Here is a 24,582-nt window from a genome sequence, read left to right as displayed (position 1 = left end):
TAAATGATGGCAAGTTGATCTCGTCTGTTGCGAATTGGTCCGCAATTGACAGAACGAACCAACTGGGACCACGTCTGAACACACCGAGGCGACTGAGCCGAAAGGAAAATGAGTCCACGTGTTTCTGTATCTCACGGGTTCATAAATGACTCATTTTTTAATTGCACATTCAGCCAGGATTAGAACTCTTACGGATCATGACAAGCCGATCTCACAGTACTACAAAGGTGCCTTCGTTGTAAGTACGAAATACTAAGCAGATCGTCAATAAGGATGGCCCTATGAACAATCCAAATGTCCGAATGTCCCATGGTATAGCATAACCCGCTAGACTCTCCGTCACAGTGATAGCATCTTCCATGCGCATTCTTCCTTGAACACAAGAACGTACACATGATTCCGCAATGGCGTCCGTTTTTTTTGAAACACGGATTTCCCTGTCCTCACCATGTTGGACTATTTGGGCCCACTGAGGTCCCTCATCAGTTCATCTTCAAAATCAATAATTGGTGGGTTAGCATTTTTGAAAGTATCAAGAATAAGTTGGCAGACAGAGAATAATATTAATAACGATCGCTCAACGGTAACATCCTTCCAGTGCATAGCTTTCATGACATCCGAAAGAAGTACGAGAGCTGAGAAAGGGCCAGGTTGCCCGACCCTAGGCAGACAGAAAGAGGTGCACTGGTCGATGTGTCCTTCGTCCGCTTGGCTTCACTGACTACTACTTCACTCTTGTGATTTGAATGCGAGTGCGTGTCACTTGTTGACGTCAGTGCCAACACAGTACTGTATTGATGCGACAGACCGTGCGCTGCGGACGCGTGTTTATTTACTTGCGAGTCAGATAATTTCACCGTTGCTTACATTGGTCGCCTAACCCCGTAAATTCAGTGCGATGATAATACATGCATGCAAGGGTTGTGTGGGTCATTCTACACTGCGTAGTCCGACATTATACCTGAAGAAACAGTCTTGGTTCATAACTGTCCGTAAACTCATGTCCAGTTAACACGGAAAGTGCTATTTCTGCAAACCTTCCCCTCTTTTTTTACTGTGGTGTAAAAGATCCCCCCATACAACAATACCGGAGGGTATAGATGTTTCCACACTGGTTCTACAAACAACGCGGCGATACGTTTTGGGTAGCGCGACCGTTGAACCCAAGTGGACCTGACAAAGACATTTTGTTTACAACTGAGCTAATGAATGTAGTTCAGCTCCATTACGTGCACTGGATGAAGCGATGAAATAATACTCAAAAATCCTAACTTCAATGCACAAACAACACTCAGCCGGAATCCAACTCTCAGTGAGTGGAAACACTGTCAAGTGGGCACCTTTCGGCAAGGAACTCCCACTCAATCACACAGATTTACCACTATAAAGACGGCTACAGAAGGGCTTAAAAGGAGAATTCGCCGAAATTCCACTATAATGGCCTTAATACTGGTGAGGTGGCGAGCTGTATGGTGAAGTACGAGCAGGAAGAGGTTTCAAAGGGCTTACTATTCGACTGCTTGATTTTGCAGCCGAGTCGAATCGGAGGGTGAGAGGTGCCAGCGGGAATACGTGTATGCAGTTAGGAAAAGCAAGATAACCGTAGATCCGATATGCAAGAAACGATAAGCGCAGCTTCGGAAATCCGCAACAATCAAGGCAAGTGGGTAGCCTGAAGGAGGAGAAAAATGAGGACTTATGTTTGGATGATAAAAGGGGGTTTCAGAAAATTAATCCCTAGAAGCGCCACCGCCGCCGACAACAAATGAAGCTTGTTGAATGAATGCTTTAGCTATCGTTGACGCTTAATCGTACAGTGTAAAATGCTTGGACCATTGGTCAGCAGACTTTGAACACGATTCGGAAAGTGATTGGCTGACAGCCTAGTCTTGAAATCTGCTGCAAGTTCTGAATGGCCCCCTACTCATCCAGCCTTACAAAGTGGCTGATGGTCATTAACATCAGTAACACGGATTTTCAACGCCACTCACTCCTGTGAGGATCAGCTAACGACACGACCGGGCGCCGAACTCATACCGAACGGTCTCGCACAACGATTCGGTTATATAAGCTATTAGAACATATTAGTATAAGATACTTTTATCTGCAAACAACACAGAATCCTTTCTAGAACTTGTCCCGTTTAAAAACTGTCCGTAAATACAGGTCACTCCGAATAGTAACACCTGCAACACTTGGCCCATGAGGTATAAGAAGTCCACATAGAAAACTCTAGTGCATGGGCCCAAATCAACGGCACAGAGAGTAAGGCAAGAATGCCTGATCTTCGATGTCTTCACGCGCAGCAGGCTCTTCGGCCGTATCAGATAACGCAGCGGCTATCATGGTCTAATAAGCAAAACATCAATCGGCTTTAACAACCCTCTGTGGCCTAGCTGCCATGCCATCGGAAGGAGATACTACCAGATTGCCCAAGCCTAGACAGGAGCAATCGAGATGGTTGGGATTGGGTTCAAACCACGGACCTTCCGGTCAGAATATCCTACGCCTACCGTAGGGTGATCGGAGAGTGAACTCTTTAGGGCCGATCTTTTTTAAACAGCTCTTCCTCAAGAAAGGCAGAGCAAATGCTTCCAAAACCACGAGAGTGCTGGTCATTTGGCGAAGACAATTTACGGAGCTTTATGTAGTTAATTCGTTCGGGCTTTCCTGTCATGTCTTAATCGGTAAAACCTTTGAGTTAATTTTAACGCTAAAGCCTGATCTTCACATCAAAGTGGTAGCCTTTGGTCGAGTCGCCGTCCTTCAACACTATATCACAGCTACGAAGTTCGAGTGTCTTGTTTTACGTGATACCGATACATACAGTTTAGCCCCCTTATATTCGCACTTTCCGTTCTAGGAAAACGCTGATAAGCGACGACATCGGAATGGTGAATGAGGTGGTCGTGACCCCTTTCAGGAACCTAGTGATGAGTCTATACTTGAGGCGTAGACCTTACTAAGGTTGAATGTGAAAGCCAGATTTGGATAACCAAAGCCAAGTAACATACAAACATCGACTAGTTCCGTGCCAGTGTGCAGAATGGAACGGACTGTCGGAAGTTCATTTTCAAAGGCCAACTACCAGCACTTGAGGAACTTACTTGTACCGGCGCCGAGTGTTTGGCGAATGGCAAAAGTATTCAATATACAAAAGTATTCGATAGTGGCTTCAGGAAACCAATTCTGATGGTCTTTGGTTAGGTCAGGCACGTAGCACGTCTCCAAGCCCTTACCATATCGTACGTCCACGTTAACTAAAATGAGTACTCGCTGCAATTATCCACACATACCGTAATAGCATCAATGCACTCGCCGACTTTGTCGGTCTGCTGCCTCCCATGTCCAATTTCGGTATGGCAGCAACCTGTCCTACTGGCCAAAAAGACTGGAACTAATGGTGGGGGTTCTAAGGACGTCGGTTTGGAGGTCAGATACCGAGTGATGAGACGGAATACCAGACGTCGCGATCAAACGTTTTGTGAAAGCCTGTGGGCATATGTACAAGAGGGTGCTCTTATACTGCTGGTCGAACAATTCGGTGAACGAACTGACACCACTTGAGTTGCACCCATCGATTCCTTCATTACCGTCATCGTTGTAGCCTACCATTACTGCTCAACTCATAAGAGTATTGAGTTACAAGTTTTCGGCAGCCACGCTGCTGCCCACATCATATTTAACGGTAAACAAACAGGCGAGTAACGCGTTATTCAACACAAGAGTATAGAAGCTATGGCCAAGTAACTGTGTCGTGGGCACGATTCGCCTTTCATTATGATGACTTCACCGGGTGCCATTTTACTATCCCACTGCGTTGCTCCAAGTCCATATCAATGGAATTAAAGGCTTTCTTTTCTTCACGAACTACCTCTATACATTTTGCAGGTCTCCGAAATCTCTCCTGTATAGCATTTCACGGGACAGGAACCAGGATTGTTGTCCACACAACAAAAGAGTTACTAGGCTGTGAAGATTTTGTCATGTGAATGCCGTGCAGCCTAGAGGAAAGGCCAAGCTACCGCCGATTACCCACGCCTACATGGATACAATAAAAGTCCCAGGGTTGAATTCAAATTACAGCTCTTTGGGTAAGAAGCTCAAACGTCAAACTCACTCCCTCTGAAAAAGCTACTTAAAGAAATCGACCAAGTGGTCTCTTCTGATAGGGACCTAATAGCAACAATACAAAATCAGGAGGAATTTATTTTTTCAGATGGAATTTCGATGCTGTTTGTGATGCATCTCTCTTCGGGTGTCTGAAAGTGTGTTTGAGACACAAGATTCACAGGCTTCGAGTTGCTCTACCTGTAAAACACCATTGGTTGAGCTGCTAAGAAGAAACCAAGTTAAGGTGCACAGCTCCAACTGATGTGCATGCAATATTGCGTACCCTGTCTAGGAACCTCAGAACAGGGTATGTTGAATAGCAAGCAACACAATATTGCTCAAATGTTCTGCCTCCCACGTAGAATTCACCAGTGAAAGGAGCAGTTCAGAGCGATAAAATGACATTCAGCAACGCGAAAAATGTTGAACGAATAAAGCACGAAAATGAGCCGAGTGACAGTTAGAATTAAGTCGTAACAAGCCGTTCTTCAAATAATAATAAAAAAATCGTTCAGCTGTAGCGCCCTCTCGGTGCCTAGCTGCCATGCCACCCGAAGGAAGCACGAGGGCTGGGATACTGTCAGGTTGCCCAAGCCTAGACAGGGGAAGTCGAGTGGCGGAGGTCGGGTTCGAACCACGGACCTTCCGGTCAGTAAATTCGCGCTCTAACCACTTGAGCCATCTCGCCCCCCTTCAAATAATAACAACTATTCTTATCCAAGAAGGGTTTCGGGCCTAGAGGATTAACGTAACCAGCACAACTGGGTACGGTTAAAAACAGTCCAGTTCCATTTATTCCGCTGATCATCCCCGAACATACTAGAAGGTCGAAGAAACATGAGCGCAGTATTGGCCTGCATTCGCCTAGGACTACTCATGCCACATGTAAAATACGCCCTTCCGTTGACATAGCAGCTAGGTACCGAAAGTGTGCTATAGCTGAAGGATTCGACTTGATTCAATTCGAAAACACGCCCAAAGTGTTCGCCCCGTCGAATCTTAAGATAGTCGCTTGTCCAGGACAGTATCCAGAGAAATGGAGAGCGCCATTAGCTGTGTGGTGGTCCATGGCAGGACACTGACTCTGTCGAGTGATTTTGGTCCTTCGGAGTTTACATTTTCCTTGTTAGTTTGGACCACTACGCAAAGCATCCACAGCAAAGCAACTGGAAATAAGCGCCTGGTGGCCGAACATGGATGCAAACCGCTCAATGACCAAAGGCACTCAATATCATGTTACGTATGACAACACATGGGGTCGATCAGTGAGCTACAAGGCATTTGCGCTTGGATTCCCTTACACGGTTAGTTACGCGTCCTGTCATTAAATGAGGTAAACTGCTTTTCATTTTTTTTTAAATTAATCATCAGAGAAAACAAAACCTGAAGTCATGGACCAACTGAAACCGTCCATTCAGAGATCACTCACGGCATGATCACGAAATAACGTGTGCTGATAAATGGCTTGCGCTCCTTGAACGTGCTGGGTGAAAATTGAGGTGATTTCTTGCACTGCGAGTTCCCTGTTACCGCGAATGTGTTGCATCCCAATTACCCTGTCCCATAAAAATGTATCTGACTGTAAATAAAGGTTGCATACGCGTGTGTTCGCGCCATCAACTGGTGCAGACTGACGTTGAGTATAGGGGTTCACAAGACGGTAATCGGTAAAAGCACTAGGGTGGCCGCGCTGAAAGTCTGGATGCAGTCGAGATGCACCGAGTTCCACGTTGAGAGGTTGCAGGGCTGCAGCACGCCGAGATCTTCTAGCTGGTAATGGGAAACGAATGGAAGCCAGAATAAACTATATTTTGTACTAGATTGCTACTAGATTATTACTAGATTATTATTACTATTACTAGATTATCATGTAAGTGAATGAAACGAAATTCGCAGCGTAGCAAATAAACAAAGATTCTGCTGAAGTACTACATTAAATAGCTGTGTCGATGTATGTCTAATTAAGACTTAGTTTAAAATATGCTTCTGTGGTGACCAAAAAACCACAACACATGGGCATACACCTTAACATTGAAAAAAAACTATGCAATCATCGAAACTTTATAGCGACATATTCATAAAATAATGATTTTTAGCCGTATGTGTTCGAATAAGAGATCGTTAGGTTGAACAAAGTAAAACAATTGTGGGCGAAAGATAGCAGAAACGGCGACCAGAAGGCTCAATGGATTGTAGATGAATGGTTTTAGTCGGAACCAAAGCCTTTGTTGACGGTCGAAAAGTTTTGAAATGTCATCTTAAACATAACCGGCATCTCGTAGGTGTGGAGCACACTATCACTAGGCAGAATACTATATGCTATATATGTTTTATCTATTCTTAACTGCTTGCCATTTTCCAGAAGCAAATCGTGCATTCCGGTACATAGCTACCATGCAGCCAAGTGCAAGATACTGTCATGTTATCCCAGTCAGCAGAAAAGCAACGGAAAAGCCCAGGTATGATTCGAACCGTGGACATCCAGGTCGGCAGCTTGCAACCTAACCACCAAGCTTTCCCGAGTTCAGTAACCCGTCAAGGATGCAGGCTCAGACCATGTCCTTGTTCGGGCAAGGCCCCTCCCGCCTGTGAGGAGCACGACTCTCAGATTCAATACTGCACCTGAAATACTCAGTCATATAGAAGTCTACCAGCAACAGCCGGCTATATCCTTCCAGGATACTAATCAAAACACCAAAAAAACAAGCAGAACAGGAAATGCAATGGAATCAGCAAGTCCATAAAACTAAACAGAGATCCACGCCAGGTTGGATCACAAAACGCTCCAAAGCCTTGACCGAATCTAGGAAACAGTACCTTAAAGTGTATTACACGATAGAGCACGAAAAACTCTGAGGCATCGGGAAGTCCACCAACTCAAAAATAATCCGGAGCATGGATAGAAAGGGCGATTGGAAAAGACGAAAGAGGACCCCGTTTATCCGCAACATTGAGTCGAAAAATGCCAATTAATAATTATCACAAGCGATTCGAAGAATAATCTAAGTAGTCTCTGGCAAATTCTTCACAGAATCGTAGATTACTCAGCTACAATCAGAAACAAAACCAACCCTGAGAAAACAGCATCTTCCCCTTCCTTTCAAAGATGTAGAAATCCATGTCACCTGACACAACTCATTCAAAACACTTGAATGGCGCTTTGTAGAGTGCCATGGAAGTCACAGATCTCTACCGAACCTCTGCTTGTCAAAAAAGCACTCGAACGTAACGTGCCAGTCACCGAGGAGTCACTTTCGAGACCATCACGTTTAGACTCCAGCAGACATCCGCGTATGCAAGCTCGCCAGTAATCGCTTCAATAAAGTAAATACCAAGCAGGCCATCTGCAATACCCTTACTCTTAGAACGCCGCGCAGACACATAAAACGAACAACTATTATCCCGTAAACTAAGCTCGGAAAACCATGATGCCTCGTCGCAATGTTTCACCATTAAAAGGATTCTAAAGACATTTCTTCAGTCCTCGTATTCCAACAGCCGCATGCACGCAGAGGTTCGAATAAAAAGTCAACGCTCTCCTTTAGCGCTTTTTCTGTCCAATCTGTATCAAGTGAGTTATCGAAGCCTGCGTTGTCTATAGCTCCGAAGAGTATGCAGACAACATCCCAAATTCCAACCAAACGCTAAATATGTTCAGTGATCCAAATAATGTCACTAATCTACCCGGTGCGCATTTTGCACTTTCGAAGAGAAAACTGATTGAAAAACCAGGTGAATACAACAGCAGGATCCATCGTGACACTTAGATTTCTACAGGTAATGGACAAGGTTGTTCGTGGTTGTATTCTGTCGGATGGTAGGTGTGCAGTGGAACTAAAGGCTGTCTTGCTTGTCTCCATCTTAAGCACAAGACTGGACATACGTCTTCGGTGAGTACGCGGCACGGTGGTGCATTCAGCCTCGCGTTTTGGATGTGAGGCTCGGTCGCTGTGTAATTATTTGTGCCCTAAAACCAGTGCGTGTGTCATCAGCACATCCAAACGGCAATACTGAAATGAGGCGAGTAGTTTTTGGCCAAAAATTGGCAACTGTTGCATTCGATGACTTCATATGACTTCAACAGCTAAGTCGGTTGGGTCATGTGCTTCTTACGACCAAAACCATTCTTTCGGTGTCCATCTGACATGCCACCCGAAGGAAAGAGCGCCCGTTCACAACTGTTAGAAGTCTCTAAGGTGGGGAACACAAGGCCAGATAGCAGCGGAACACAGGCGCGCTGTTATAAGGTTGAGGTACCACGGAACCATCCCATTGATGACTGAAACAACGTACCTGCAGCCGGTGATGCTATTGCATGTAATCTGTTTTCTACAATAAGCCCATTGTTCCTCCTTCTTTTTTTGCTTTTCGTGATTCGCGACCTACTCTCCAGTCTACGAAAAATACCTGACACGTGTTGTAGCGACCCGAACTATTGTTAAACTCAATTGAAATATGCTAGGCAGCCAGTGACGGCACGGCGGAAAGATTCATGCACAAAGCGACGGCGATCATCGAAGGCGTGTAGTCAGCTATAATGTCCCTTAAACCTGAGTCCTGGTATAGTAGCTGGGTAAATTAGACGCGGAAATATTGAACAATCGTAAAGCTGTGGTAATCTTCGGGGGCATAGCTGCCGAATAGAGCATCGTTGTGCATCTTAAAGTTCGGTCACAGCGGTCAGGTTAGAATTTTCTAGTCCAACAGGAATATAACCCTTCAGAATCGATACCGTGACTTACGGATAGTGTTCACATCAACTCCGGAAATCGGCGATCGTAGTTCCGCCATCCGCCGAGCGATATCTGGATTTGAAAGTCCGCAGAAGTTGAAAGTGTCGGTGTCAGTGGTACTGCGCCTTACACGCCTATTTCCATCAAATTTCACATGCTGCTCGTGATACATAATGGAATGAAAGTTTGTTTTGTAATCGAAGTAATTTGCGGCTGGTTCGATATAGAAGGTGTCACGCAAAGACATATCCAAAGAAACCGTACCACGAAACACACCTTGGATGATGCTACCGAACACAATGCTTCTTGGATAAGAATCTACATAACCACGATATATATAATCAGCGAAACCTGAAAGACCCTTGGGATGATCTACCCCACCAACAGTCAACCGCGCAGATGCGCCGATCAGATCAACATCCGGAAAAAGCACCAGCGTAAGATTTCGTTTCGATGTGAGCAAGGGGAGCCGAACGGCAGCAGCGCTAACGGTCCTTGCATTTCTTCGCACTCTTTTGTGTTGAGCAACCAGTGGCGCTGTAGGATAAGACAACAGTTCGTATTCAATAAATAGGTTTCCTAATCTAGGCTCTGAGGAGTAACACATCGAAATAACATGCAACCAAACTACAAGCTCGCACAAGTATGCAGTTGAGGAGTGCATCCTTTGCTCTATTTCAACAGGCAATATCTCCTGATATTGGGGTAGGTTTCCAATACACAGATATCCGCCGAACAACGACGCTCAAATTCCACTGCTTGTGGGACATCAATCTTCGTTGTCGTGCTGCATCGATACAAGATCCCCCTCAAATGTTCATGTATGAGGGAAGTCCAAAATTCTTTTGCGATCCGCAGATGGTCTGCATCACCGTCATCTCCCAGCTAAGTTCTTGCCAAGCATTGGGACTATCAAGGGCCTCACACGGATTTCAATTGAAATATGATAAAGCCGCGGCCACCAAGGTCATCCAGTCAGCTCAACTCATGAGAAGAGAACAGGATTCCGAACAGATGCCCAAGGCCTCACACGATTTCAATTGAAATATGATAAAGCCGCGGCCACCAAGGTCATCCAGTCAGCTCAACTCATGAGAAGAGAACAGGATTCCCGACAGATGCCCAAAGGTCGGAGGTGGTTGGGCACGGATTCACGGATTGATACACAGGATCGAGGCTTTTGCCCAAGTTTCCCGGGTCGCTCTTGTTCTTGTCGGTCAGTGGCTGTCGTTCGCCTGAAAGGCACAAGTAAAAAAAGGGTGTAGCACTGCTCTTTATGTTCTCAGCGCGGGGCAGTATGCTCGCCAGCGCGAGGATTCGCATAAATAAATGTCTAATAGTGCTTTAAATTGGGTTCGAGAAGGAGCGTGTACAACCGTCGGAGGAAGGTCATTCCACGCAGCTACTACCCGAAATGAAAAAAAGTTTTGTCTAACGGATGTGTGTGCCCTGAGCTTGAAGATTTTCTTACTATGTCCCCGCCGGGTGTTTGCTGGGTCAACGGTAAAAAACCTGTTTGCCAAGCTTTGTTCAAACAGGGCGTAGGTAAGAATTAGGTCCCCTCGGAGGCGACGGTACTCCAGGGGAAAGAGATCAAGCGTCGCGAGACGCGTTTCGTAGTCCACGGACTTGAGGCCGGCAACCATTCTCGTGGCGGCCCGCTGGACACGCTCAATGAGGGTAACGTCTTTCGTACGTCCTGAGTAGACAACTTGGTTGGCGTACTCCAGGAGCGGTCTGACGTAGGCCCCATAGAGTATTTGGAAGTCCATGCGAGTAATACGGGAGAAGGTACGTCGGATCATCCGTAAAACGGCGAATGCCTTTTGGGCCGATTTCTCATGGTGTAGTGCGAAGGACAAGTTTGAGGAGACCCAGATGCCTAAATCTTTTTTGGCATCTATCCTCATGATGTTTTCTGGTCCCTTTTCACCATGCATAACAAAGGCATTCGCTGAATCCCCTCCAAACGACACATGGACGCACTTTTCATCATTCAGAGGAAGGTGCCAGTCCAACGACCACTGCTTGGCAGCGTCTACATCCATTTGGAGGGCGCTGGCATTGGAACTCCAGGATTTCAAGTCGTCCGCAAAAAGTAAACATGGACTCGCAAGAACGTCTGGGAGGTCGTTGACGTAGATCAGAAACAGGAGTGGTCCCAAGACGGAGCCTTGAGGAACTCCAATGGAGACCGGCGCTGGAGAGGAATAGGTTGAGCCTATTCTCACTCGGAATGACCTGTCTGATAGGAACGCCTTGATCCAGCGAAGGATTTTCCCTTGAATCCCGTAAGACTCGAGTTTGTGGAGCAGCGGGACGTGTGGGACCCTATCAAATGCTTTTGAGAAGTCGAAAAATATGGCATCCGATATGAGTCCTTCGTCCTTGGCTTGGGTTAAGCTGTCCATAAACACGAGCATGTTTGTCACGCAAGAACGGTTTGGGAGAAATCCGTGTTGAGCTGGAGATATCAGATTGCCGGAAGTAAGGCGATCTACGATAGTTCGCTTCAGAATGCATTCCATCACCTTGCACGGCGCACTAGTGAGGCTTATGGGCCTATAGCTGCCAGGCGATAGTCAGTCACCAGTTTTGTAGATTGGCGTGACAATCGCTTCCTTCCAAGCAGGGGGAAGGCGGCTTCCGTCAAGCGACTGACGAAACGCTATGTGTAGATGGTTCGCCAGTGTGGAGGACGTTTCCTTCAGGATCCTTGGATTGACCTCATCGGGCCCCAAAGCGCAAAATGGGTTGATCTTTTACAAGAGTTGGCGAATGTCCTCCATCGCGAAGACCAACTCGTTTAGAGGCTGTTCGTTGTTTCGCCTTGACAAGAGTGGATGTGACGAGGACGCTGGGGCTGAGCATAGACGCGCATAGTGTTCTCTGTAAACCTCAGATACCACTGTTGGGTCACTTGTCGGTTATCCGTTTCTGGCCCTCAAGGAGAACGCGGATGGCTTGTTTCTGCGGCGATTTCTCATGTACTTGAACAATACGTTTTTGCTTTTTCGAGCGAGATCCAGGATGGTGGCTTGTTTTTGTATGTTCCATTGGCAGATTTCCGATTTACAGCGGTTCCGCATTTTACGAAATGCCAGCTCATCTTCTGTATCTACTGTAGTTAACTTTTTGAAAAAGAGTTGAGACCTTTTTTCCAGAAGTCGCCGAATCCTTTTTGGCATCCTCCGGTTAATAAGAGTGCGTGAGGGATTTTTGGGACGAACGTCGCGTCAGCCTCGTGAAATTTCTGGACAATGGTGCTATACAGTTCTTCCACCGGAGCTGGTCCCAGTGTGACTTGTTCAAGGAAGATGCGTATTCCTGAGAATTCTGAACGGCAGAAGTCTCGGAACAACGTTTGAGGTTTGGGATTTCTGGCCCAATAGCAGATGAAATCGAAGGTCAGCACACAGTAGTCGCTATGACCCGGTGGAGCGTTAATTGTTACCTGATCAACGAAGTGTCTTTCGTTGGTGATGACCAAATCCAAGAGGGATGGTAGTTGACCTGCGCGGTATCTGGTGGTTGCAACAACATGTTGAGTCCAAGCGCTCTGTAGAACGATTTCACACAGCGCCGCTGCGAAAAGTCCTGATTCAACGCGCTAGAGCTCCATCGAGGAGGCCTTTGGGGCGTTGAATTCACCTACCAGCAGATGAGCGAAGTGGTAGTTGGAGGAGTTGCTCAAGGGTTTGTATGAATAATTGGTTACCTTCAGGGGGACTCGAAGGACTACGGTAGACCACACCGAGAAGGAGAGAATCGGACACGCACAGTGGGATTTGAACCCACAGTGCAACGCAAATTGTGCAGGGGTAGTGTCAGAGGGGACAATCGGGGTTGGTAGGGCCGCATGTAAGTACAGAGCAACCCCGCCAGCCCTCCCTCGTTTTGAGTCAGCTCGAAAAATGGGGTAACTGTCCATCGAGATCTCCGCGTCGGAGACATCTGATGTGAGCCAGGTATCTGTGAATGCGATTGTGGATGGTTGCTCAATGCAAGCTGACCGTTTAAAATCGCCGAGTTCGTTGAAGAGGCTGAGGCAGTTTGTGGACAGACATTTCAACACTGTCTCTGCTGCCTCCGCGGGTAAGGAGCCGAAAGTTGAGTGACCGGGGTGGTTAGCAGACTTAATAGTTGTCCACCGGGTTAGAGTCCAAGGCTCCAAATAGGCACCTGGGGCGATGTTGTCTGCTTCCTGTCTTCGTGGCTTCTGGGGGTGCTTTTCGCTTGCGAGGTTTTTTCGTTCCGTGAGAGCTCGGTTTGCTCGGGCCTTTTGGCTTTGTGGGACGGAGTTTTTTCCCTATGGGGGCCCTGAGCGCTGGGTGGCGTCACCACAAAGTAATGCTTTTGGTGGCGCTCCCATGAGGCTCGTTTTCGCGGAGGGCTGTATCTTGAGGCCAGCCAGCAGTTTTCTAATCTGGCGAATCTTATGTGGCTTGTTTGGCTGCAGTCGCTTTTCTTTCGTGTTTGTGTGAACACTCGATCCGCCGGCGATCAGCGTGGCCAACTGGGTGTATGAGGGATTTTCCGGATGGCTGTAGTCATGCTTATGGCTTAGGTTGTCGGGGTCCTGGGCGAAGGCTGTCCACAAGCAGAGAGGCCGCTTTTGACGGAGTGGAGCTGGAGATTGGCTTCGCTTCTTGTCCCCGCACATCTGACTCAGTCCATTTCAGAGGCTGTGACTTTGTTGAGGAGCCCACGTCTGCAGCTGTATCCTCTGATACGGAGATAGGCGTTGATAGCTCCACGTAGTTTGGGCGCTGCTTGCATGTGGGGTTTGCCTCCTCCAGGGCATCCCTGCCTTTGGTGGGCGAGACACCTGTGGTGGTCGAATAAAAACTGCTGTCTGGAGACGCAGCTGGTTTCGTCGGCCTGCTTTCGGGAACACAGGGGGATATGACCACAATCGGCTCCGTCATGAGTTTGGGGTCGGCTGAATTGGTGCCCGGTGGAAGCCTGTTTCGTGCTTCCACCCCTGACCTGCTATGACCAAGCTTTCGCGCGTCTAGAGGACAATACTCGGATAGGCGCCTGATCATTGGGTTAGCCTTTTGAATGCTGCCAGCCCGCTCCAAGATCTCATGTACGTCTGATGGGGAAGAAAGTGTGACTAGAAGTCCAAGAGTTCGCTTACTTCCCTTTTGGCGTAGCCATTCTGCGTGGAGCGCTTTATCAGGCCTGCTGAGGACACTGCCAAGGATCGATTGTGCCAGCTTCACTGGCGTGATATTTCCGGTGACTGACTCCCAGATTATCAGTCTGTTTTCCCCTAGGCGCCTGTCCACTAGAGACGCTGTGGCGGTCTTCATAGCCGAGTCAGAAAGTTGTACGACTTTCTTCGCAGCCAGAGGACCCGCGATGGATGTCGCGAGGTACTCGTTCTGCGAAAGAAGTTCCTTGTAAACTTTCGTCTAAGTCGCTGCATTCTTGGTATATGAATCCTCCAGTGCCTTAGAAAGACGCTCCAATTTCGCGTCGAGTATCCCGATTAAAGCGGAACACTCACATCGGTCTTTCTGTATCTGCAAAGGGGATTGAGTACCGTTTTTTGGGGATCTCCTCTTGACCGCGGTATGCACTGCACCCTAAACGTAGAAGCAGCTGGCGCAGACAAACCGGTCAGGAGAGTTACCTAGTCGGCTTATCTGGTCGTCCTGTAAACCCGTGCGTCTAAAATGCCACCAGGCTCTGCAGGTTTGGCAATGCATACCGCGTTTGACTTTCGACGGGCAGCCATTTCGTTCACGTCTGCTATGGTTTATCAATGGCTGCAGCGGGCAATCGGTGTAAATTGATGTTATGTTTAGGATTAGATGTAAAATAGGAAGTGTGCGCAAAATATCAAGGGTTATCTCTCAAATGTTTTGTTAGAGTAATAAAAGTTCAACAATTACTCGTGTGTACACTGCGCCCACCGATATTTCTTACTCAATTGGTTATCTCAATTTTTAAGTAGACTATTTTCAGGCCTAGCTTTACTCCGTCCTAAATCAGACCTCATTCTTTTACAGCACACACCTCCAAAACTTGCTAGACTACACTTCTCTTATTTTTGTTCAAAATCAGAGTTGTGACGCACCTCAACGCAGCGCTTTCTCCTCAGGTACGGTGTAACAGCTTGCGTACCCGCGTTTCAAAACAGATTTCACTGTGATGTGTGATTATGGTTTGAAAAACCATATGATTTGCATGTTCAGATGCACCAAGAATAGTTATACTCGCTTTCTCTTTAGACTAATTCAAAGCCATTTTCAATTCTAAGGTGCATACAAGATCCGAGCGGCGAAGTATCCTCCTGGACTGTTGGTGCTATCAGGCCACGCAGTTTCTGATCACTGGGCGGTAGAAAAAGATTGATATGGGCAGCAGATGCTTCATTGAGAGAATTCTATAAACAAATGAGCTAATAGTCATCTTAAATTATTCAGAAAGCGCAGTTATCTAAAACGTGATCAGTAAAAGCAGAAACAATGACAGTGAGGTGGCATGGTTTTCTGAGTGTGATGGAGAGTAGATTTCAAGTAGCAAACAACCTTAGGGATACGGGCAGGCAGAGAGGTAGATAGACCACATAGAGAGATAAAGGCGCACAAGTCATTCAGTTAGTTGCAGATAAATTGAAACTGTCTGGAAAACAAGTATCGATTATGTCTGATGGTACGCCCCACACTAGTTGGAAATTAACAGTATTACTTTTGATTTGCCGGAAAATAAATGCACACGCAATCTTCAGGTGACCGCGTGATGGAGCAGTGCCGCCATAAAATGCGCACATGTTCCCTTTTAAAACAAAATTAAAAAGTACACAATTAGATAAGATGCAGTATAAAGATAATACCGAACTAGCATCTATTTGAAGTACAGTTGGCGCAGCAGATGGCGACCTCGACTGTTACCTGAGCGGTTCCGAATTTGACCTCCAGGTAAATTCCTTCTCCGTTCAAAGCAAACGTTCGACAATGGGAAACTTGGACATGAAACTGCAAGCAAAATAAACAGGGGACAAAATCTCGGCGTTAGTAACAGGAAAGTGAGCAAACTTTAAGCAGGCGCACAAACGCCGGAAACGATCGGCAGGGAAACGAAATGGCACTATAATGAACAGGTATAGGTCTGGCGACCCATGGGTGCACAAACAAATAGGAAAAGATGGCTAATTAGCGCTAATTTACAGAAATAAACATAAATTCGGTTTCTATCTGCCTGAACAACTTCAACGGCGTACGACGAGCCCCTTCCGCCTCGTGGGTGTTCTCTTGATATCCGATCTTATTGAAATGGTTCATCGCTTAACTGAAACCGTTTGTTTGTTTCACGTGATTATTGCGAGCATAATTAAATGACGTGAGGGCAGTCTTGATGTTTAAATGGCTTGATACTTTACTGTGGAAGCTGAGCTTTAGCATATTTTGAACAACGTTTCGCCGGCGTCAGGTATCATACCAACACTCAACTGTGGTGCAAAGAACTAGTTTTGCTACCGTGCAAGTGGTATTCTGTTAGCACTAATTTTCCCCTTTGCAGAGCGACATTTTTCAACAAAAGCAGGGACTTTGATGTTGAAATTAAATCTGGAATTTTCAAAAGCATTGTGGGTATATTGCCCATACAACACCGGTCATTTCTGTGTAAGTCGATTACGAAAACTTGTTCCGTAGATGTCTTGGGCTTTTACCTGGCTAAAAAGTTTCAACGAGGATACTACTCAGTACATGTCTTCTGTTGTTCTAAGTGCTCCCATATGTCTTCTAGCATGGCTTAATCACAACAAAGTCCAGTGTGTGGCAACAAAGCAGCTAATGTTTCAGCAGACCAGGTTGATTGCTCCGAACATGGTCGTCTTAAAAAACCATTGTCGATATCAAAGCTATTTCTAATCGGTGTCCTCCTAGGGGCAGCGTCACACCTCTATCCGGTAACAAGTAGTATGATAACTTAAGCTGATTTATCAGACACTGCACCGATAGACTGTTTGGGTAGTAACGAAGCATTCTCACCGGAACACATTGACAAAACTTTATGGAAAACAGAAGGCAGATTGGAAACTGCACCTACTGGTTATAAAATACTTGCAAGATCCCGTTGTTGTGCCCTTAACAATATACGATATGGCACTATCAACGAAAAAATGAAAGCATTATATGTTAAGACAAGCTCAGTTACCCACAATTTTGCATAATTATACAACGTGAGAGTAACACATGACCGGTCGGCAGATAACTTATATCTGCGCGCTTCAAAAACTACTGATGGCCAATAAATCTTTGCGGATGAAATATGCTTACTGTTGGGCAAAAGCATCAAGTGAGATGCATCTTAGGATGAAACGGTGCGGTTTCTATTGGCGGGAAAGAATGCACTACGAAAGCCTCTACATCATTTTATTGCCCCAGAGTTGATTGAAACCCTAAATGGGTTGCGCGGTGCTGCAAGCAACTTGCTACTTATTAGATTACGCTCAGCGAGTCGACCAATACTCCTTAGGCTCAACACAAAAACATTTACTGCTTGAACCAGCGTGGTGCAAAACTACATTCTATAAGGAAAAATCTGTCTCACGTGCAACAGAAGTGTTTTTTGATCTGCAAAAACCATCCAGATATTTCACCACATGAGAAAAAATCAAAAAATTGTCCATCGAACTCTTATAATGGCGGTACCACTATATCAAGCAATCATTCTGCAAAGCGTTCTGCTATATATAACTAGGTGACCAGCTTTAAGTCTGCACGCCACTTGTCATTTTAGGTCCAAAGGTCGCACCTCAGAGGCGCAATGCATTACTCTGCAAAGCATTTGCGACTGGAATCAAACGTTTTACGCCAGAAAGTTGCTTTCCGTCTAATGTGTTCAGACCGAAAATTATTTTAATCTGCGGTCATTTTTGCATGATTTGTTTTAATTAATGCCATTTCTATATTTCTGGTGAACAGTTGACTTTGAACTTGCGGTGCTATGGCTTTAGGTGTGGCCTCACACGCTTTTATTGAGAGAGTGGCGGTTGTATCCTTTTCCTTTTCCACGGCGTTTGAGAAGGCATTGAAGGAATACATGAAGGATAACCACGTTACATTTGTGCGTTCATGCATTTCCCAAAGCACCAACTCTGTTTTGCGTTACAAATTGGCGTATTATGAATGCAGCTGGCGGCCCGCAGGATAAACGGATAGTTTGAGAATCCAAAGAAGGCGTTAAACCGAACGCGTTTTCTTATGCAAAACAGCACTAGCTGTATAGCGTGGTTTTGTTTAAGGTGGCAGGAGGACCATCTCGCAGTCACCTCATATCATGTTGAAATAAACCATAACGTGTCCGTGGTTTGTGCTATAGACTCCTTGTAAATCGGCAACGTACAAAAGAGGAGCTGGGAACCTGCAGGAGGAAGTGCAGAAGCACAGAGGGCTGTTTGTGAAGCGAAGCAGTTTCTGGCCAATGAATTTGGCGAGATTACTATCACTCAGGACTTATAAAGCCACTGCCAAAATTGTCGACAAGCTTTGTTGGGTCAATTCCGCGCAGTGGGATATTCTTTCGGTAGAAGATATATCTTGAGTTCTGACAACATTTTTGAAAACTAGATACGTGTTTATGTTGGAGTCAGCAGAAAGTCGCTATAGCCACGTATGCATTGTTTCAACGCTTTTCGGATATAGTGAATGTCGCCGAAACGCACGCAACAAGCCAATTGGGTAACTTGGTCTGAGGCAACTGATATACTGCCTGTAGACAACAGATCACGGATGGCACGTGTACCGGGTTTCCGGGGGTGTTTGCCTTCGTGGAGAGCAGACCCTTTTCCCTGATACGTAAATTGTACGAGTTATTCAGGAAAAGGATGGGGAGAGGAATGTAAATTTAAGGCTTTTGTCATAGACAAGTTGCGGAGCAAATGCAGATTGCAAGAGTTGTTTTAAATCTCGACATATTGTTGTGCCATTTTTATGTCAAAAAACCACTCAGGAAGCACTTATGTATCATATAACATCCGCGTTTTTTGTCACGGCCACACTTCGCGAACAGCCGGCATGTATTTCACCGCATGTCTGGCTTGTACACTACCATATTATAGTGTTTGCTTATCACAATACGAGCACATAGATTCTGGCAAGTTCTGAAACTACTGCGTCGAAAGGACTCATGATTCGTACCTTATCTTACGGCTTGCTGGTTGTACACCACTCGAAAATAGGCCGTACACGCACGGTGCGGAATGGTTCACTCTGGTAATGAGACCGATCTGGAGTATACAAACGGCCGCCTTAATGGCCGGGCGCACAACTCCGACACGCTGCAGCGTGCCATACAAAAAGTATCTTGGCACACCGAGTTGCTCGTGTGGGAAATTGAGATTACGTGAGGTGATACCTACATTCTGAGAGTGATCTGTCGAATGATCACGTATGCAAGTTCTCTCGTTTCAAGGCACTTGGCGCCGCGACCGCCAAGGCTGCCCTATGATAGTGTTGAACAAACAAGTGGGGTCGACCTACGTAAATTAAATTATAGTTTGCGGTGCAAAAACCCGGATGCCCCCAGAGGGCTTACGCATCTTCTGGAGAATGCACACACCCTTTCTACCAGGAGATGTGGCTCCCCTGTATACACTTGTTCTCTATTTAGAGACCAGTCACCTCCTAGCAGTAAGAATTATTCTTCATAGGTTTTCTGCTTGGTTTCCTGTTGCCGCTCCGTCCAAAAAGGGGCTTTTGGATTACAATCTACCGTAAAAAGGTATACTCCATACACTTGTTGTCAAACCGCCACCGACAACCTTTGAAGACCTTGGTAAACAACTGAATCGATTAGTGGATAAGCTTCATGGGCTAGAACCCGGAAGGGCCAGAGACATCAGTAGGCAACTGGGTGTTCAGGAGCAAAACCTGCTGCTCCAAGGCTCAAAGGCTGCAACTGGCAGCCTGTGGTCGGTGGTCGAGAATACTGGACCTCAGCACAGATGGTGCTCTAGAGACACGGGCTTGAGCTTCTGTCTGCTTTGTGACCAACCGACTACTGCCAGTGACCACTGGTGTGCAACTTGTTGCGTACCATATCATGTCGAATTTTGTGACTTTGAAATCTGCCCGCTTTGATTTTGGCCGCAGGCTATTGACACACCCAAATTGATTTCGCCGAAACTATAGGGTTTTCGAAGTTGCTATTTTAATGGGCAGTTAGTTTAATCAATTAGCACCTTCCCCTGAAATGTTGCACGTAACATTTTGTTTAAAGTTTAATCACACCTTCCCCTGAAATGTTGCACGTAACATTTTGTTTAAGTGAGCGAAATGTCAAGGTCATTGACCATCGCCGATTTGCATTGCATTCCGGTTTAAGCGACATAAAACACGAAATCCCACTTTAGCATATTTTGGCGCTCTTCGGTGTTTCTGGAGAATAAAATAACATCTTAAGAGTATTTAATGCAAATGCCACTCTATAGGATCAGTTGCGGGCGTTTGTTTTCTTTAGACACCTCAGATTTAACCAATGGGATATTTTTGTTTGGTGAACCAGCTCACAACACACTTTCCCCATGGTTCTCATATTCCATTAAGTGCAATAAAGTTAGATAACAGCACAAACTTGCAGTGGCAGTGCGAGGGATATCTGTGGATGATCTCCTTTCCCAGATGTGCATAACCAGATTGTAGATAATACAGTTTAACAAGAATGCTGTGGGCGTCTTTCCTAATATAACTATGACGTTCTATAGGTGGTGACCGCCAACCATAAGGCGGTCACCACGATGACGGTAGCCGTTGTCACTTACCTCGACTACCTATTGTAGCTGCTGGATCCGTGTCTATGTTCGACGCTAATTAAGGTTCCCCACATATGCGCGGCAGCCCAATCCAATGATCAACGACGGCACCTTGTACTTGTATCTCTACTAGTTTCCACTCATCTCGAATACTTGTTGTAACTGTTAGGCCCACGTTTATGTGCCACATTGATAATGAGACTGCACCTATGCACAGTGACATAATCCGACGGTCAATGACAGTCTTGTATACCGTTAGCTATACGCGATCCCGCCTAGCTCCGCTAGCTACAGTAAACATCAGTGCAATTTATATGCCGACCGGTAAAATAAGGCCTCAGCTATGCGTGATAGCCACATCTGACAGCCTGTTATACTCACAACTGTGCTCGAGGTCATCTAACTTGGCTATTGATCTTACTTGTTGAGCCAGTGTCCTTGTGCATACATACCTAAGCTAATGGCGACCGATTAACCTAATACCCAGAATTGTACGCGATATCACCTACCTTGACTACTTATTGAAACTGTTAGGCCAGTGCATATATGCGACGCTGTTTAGTAGGCCTCGACTATGCGAAGTGTCCTGATTTAACTGCCAACGATGACCCGTCATACCCATAAATGTGCGCGCTCTCGCTTATGTCTGCTGCTTATATCATCATGGCGAGCATGAAGTCAGTGTTAAACGCCTGCTACCTACAGTAACCACCAAGCCAGTATCTATGCGGGCCGGTATAAACCAGGTTCCAACTATGCGTGACATCTTAACGAACAATGGTTGCCCGTCATACTCGTAACTGCAGTTGATATCGCCCACCTTGGCTGCTTATCGTAATTGCAACACCTGAGTCTATGTGCAACGTCTAGTATAAAGCTGACAGTCTTTCATACTATACTCGATGCCACTTATCTTTGCTACCTACAGTAAACATCAATCCAATATATATGCCGACTAGTAAAAAAAGGACTCAACTATGGGTGATAGCATAATCTGACTGCCTGTTATACTCACAACTGTACGCGAAGTCACCTAACTTGGCTATTTATCGTTATACTCATACTTACTCGATGCCGTTTATGTTTCCTACCTCCAATAAACATCGCAACTGTAGTTGACATGACCTACGTGACTACCTACAGTAACTGCCAGGCCCGCACACATGCTCGTAGCTAACCACAATGCGCCGACAACACATAACAGACTAACCCAACAATCAACGGTGGTCATCGCCTGTCCAAATGCAATCATCACCCATTTTGATAGCGCGCTCCTATCTCCTACTCTTGATTGTACCCTCTCGACCACTCCCTCCATTACCCTAAACAATGAGCTGTCGCTCACCTCGGCTACTTAGCGTAACTGCTATTCGCGACGCGGATTATGGGGCCTCAACTATGCACGGCAACGTAATACAACGGCCAACGACGGCGCTCCGTACTCATTACTCCACGCGATGATAATGCGCCCGCCATGAATTTACGGAAACACCATTGGCGAATTGCATTTTATTCATTGGCATCACTGATACAAGCTTAAGCTGTAGTCACTCCATTTTTCATTTTTCGTAAGATCCACTTCACGGGACAAGAATTCTGAAACGGAAAATGGGCAAGCAATTAACCTTCGGGAACAGCATTTAAGCATCTGGATGTAATTGAATTTTATTTGTTTGCTTACCTAGTAGTTCATAATTCCCATTATCGAGATGAGGGATAAATGTATAGTCGTTGCGGATTGCCATGGGTTCATTGATTCGGCATTTGAAACCATCGAGTTACAATCACATGAATTCCTCGTCATCACGGGATTCGAAAGTGAGGTCCACAAAGCGTATGCTAAGAAATTAGGTCTCAAATTACCGGTCTCCATCAACTCCGAAATGGGACAAAACAGTTTTATCGCGACTTTCTTACGGGGCACCTCGGCTTGTCCTCCATGGACCGATCAAGATCAACATCGAAGCAAGCTCTTTTAGCTGAACGGTAGGTAGACTGACCGGCAAATAATGGAAATAGTTTGATTAATACATGTGCACTCACTTGGTGGACGCGCCTGAAGATTTTCTCCACACAGCGGCAGGGCCCATTGCCGCAGCAATAACGGTGATATGGAAGTCGATCACGTTGACACCACCAAACAGCACGGTCAGTCGGCTGGCCACAGAGACCACAGGGAACAGCGTCGTTTGATGTCGAACGCCACCGTGGTTGGTTGCAGTTTCCATCTAACACCAGAGGCTGATTGTCCTTTGCACTAATTGCATTTTGATGCAACATCAGCTGACTTTGGACAATCAGACGCTTCATGCACCCAGCAGCCTTACGCGATTCCAGCAGCTTCAGTTTGCCAACCAACCGATCAAGCTGCTTGCGCAGGCGTCCGGGAAACGTCTAAAGAGTGCTATCTGCTGGGTTCGAGAAAAGCACAGGTGACTACACCTGCCACCCTCCGATTCCACCGCGACCGCACTCTCGAAACTTGTCTATGATGGACGACATGTCATCTAAGAAACCCAAAAAAAGGTAACCAACGGCCTACTTAACAATAGGGGGTCGACATCTGATGCGATAGTTACGCAAATCCTTGATAGTGAGTACCTTTCCAAAGTGGTCGGCGACGTACTGCCGAGTCTCCGATGACGGAGCACCGTATTTCAAAAGGGTAGAACGCTCCTTTAATTCATCATTTGTCAGTCGCCAGTTGATGGGGAGCCTGTCAAAAATAAACTTGCTGCGTGGATGGTTGTGCTCCAGGTAGTAGGAAGTAACCCGCAAGCAGCCATGGTACCGGCGAACGTAGAACCTTGCCGGACAATCAGTACGACATGTGATACAACGTACACAAAAGTTACTAGGTGCGACGAATTTCACGGCTTCTGCTTCATCCGCAGGGATGTCTGCTGCAACGATACAAGGCTTTTTAATACAAAAATAGCGAATTACTGCTCTTTTTGGAGTTTATACGGACGAAAACAACGAAATGTTTCGTCTGGTACGCTTTCAAAGCGAATTGAAATGCATTGAATGAGAAAAACCTTTGACGAGCTAAATTCTCCACAAAATCTTCCGTCGCATTCACGTGCACAGCGATAGCAGCCATTTAAAATATGAATATCGCGTGCCTTGAATATCGTGGGGGTTGAGTAGATTTAAACAACTTTCAACAAAACTGCAGCAGTTTGGGAAGATCTCATACGCTCGAAAAAGTACCATAAAATGTTAACAATTTATGTTAAAGTTTTCCTCCTTCAAACCACGGTTTCAGAGAAATTTTGGGTGTGCGTCTAGCCCACGGCCTTTGCTTTGTGTTCACAAAAGAATAATTTAATTTTGGCGCTTAGTCCCCGACCCGTCCAGAAAACGCAAAATGGTGCGTGCTTACCGGTCCTCGACCAAACGGCAGAATCTCAGTAAATGTTCTCGGGAGGTATATGGGTCCGAGTGGGAGCCAGTCGGCAGCTATGAGTGAATACCTGGCTACTGAGAATAACGCTTAAGAGCTCCAGCTAGAAGAAGGAGGCGGAAGATATTACAAATGATTCATTCATGACCCATCAGCTTCAGACGGTTCGTCGGTTAATGGATCCTTATTCACTGAATGTAAGTCTTATGTTTCTCTTGAGTCATATCAGCAGAGAACAGATTACAGAAGCTCACGCAATGAGAAACAGCCCTCAAAGACGACACCGTATAAACGAGCTTCTACTGCATCGTCGTCACTAAAATGCTCTTGCTAAAGGGTAATTATCGCTCCCAATTCGATAGCCGACAGACTCCTAGCGATATTGCGATAACCAAATTTGTATCTTCTCCCATTTTAGGACGTCAGTAGCTCATTGGGCGCTGTGCACACAAAAAGCCACACGCTTCCCGGCAGGACAAATGTAATAATCAGAACCACCAAGAAAATTTAATTTCTCATGTCGTATAATTTGCAATTTCAAATTGTCCCGGTAAACATGG

At 46.0% G+C, this 24,582-nt stretch overlaps 2 protein-coding genes across 2 annotated transcripts in view; one reads left to right on the top strand and one right to left on the bottom strand.

Annotated features, from left to right (window-relative positions):
- The window catches only part of T265_08132 (hypothetical protein), a gene marked incomplete at both ends in the record, with an annotated part of 63,465 nt that extends 39,746 nt beyond the window's left edge, over window positions 1–23,719 (bottom strand). Inside the window, 9 exons of the mRNA XM_009173845.1 lie at window positions 5,543–5,883; window positions 8,856–9,383; window positions 10,318–11,408; window positions 12,077–12,456; window positions 12,502–13,155; window positions 13,445–14,266; window positions 22,660–23,010; window positions 23,218–23,519; window positions 23,563–23,719. Of these exons, the coding sequence (XP_009172109.1) occupies window positions 5,543–5,883; window positions 8,856–9,383; window positions 10,318–11,408; window positions 12,077–12,456; window positions 12,502–13,155; window positions 13,445–14,266; window positions 22,660–23,010; window positions 23,218–23,519; window positions 23,563–23,719 (4,626 nt within the window). The remainder of the gene's footprint in view (window positions 1–5,542; window positions 5,884–8,855; window positions 9,384–10,317; window positions 11,409–12,076; window positions 12,457–12,501; window positions 13,156–13,444; window positions 14,267–22,659; window positions 23,011–23,217; window positions 23,520–23,562) is intronic.
- T265_08133 (hypothetical protein) lies at window positions 4,658–10,111 on the top strand (the record flags this gene model as incomplete). Its single annotated transcript, XM_009173846.1, has 4 exons — window positions 4,658–4,765; window positions 5,244–5,417; window positions 9,531–9,667; window positions 9,799–10,111. 4 exons carry the CDS (start codon window positions 4,658–4,660, stop codon window positions 10,109–10,111), a joined length of 732 nt encoding a protein of 243 aa, XP_009172110.1.
- Window positions 23,720–24,582: the final 863 nt, after the last annotated feature.

The sequence above is a fragment of the Opisthorchis viverrini genome (genome assembly GCF_000715545.1).
Source record: "Opisthorchis viverrini unplaced genomic scaffold opera_v5_203, whole genome shotgun sequence".
NCBI classification, from domain to species: domain Eukaryota; kingdom Metazoa; phylum Platyhelminthes; class Trematoda; order Opisthorchiida; family Opisthorchiidae; genus Opisthorchis; species Opisthorchis viverrini.
This window is presented reverse-complemented; position numbering and strand designations above follow the sequence as displayed.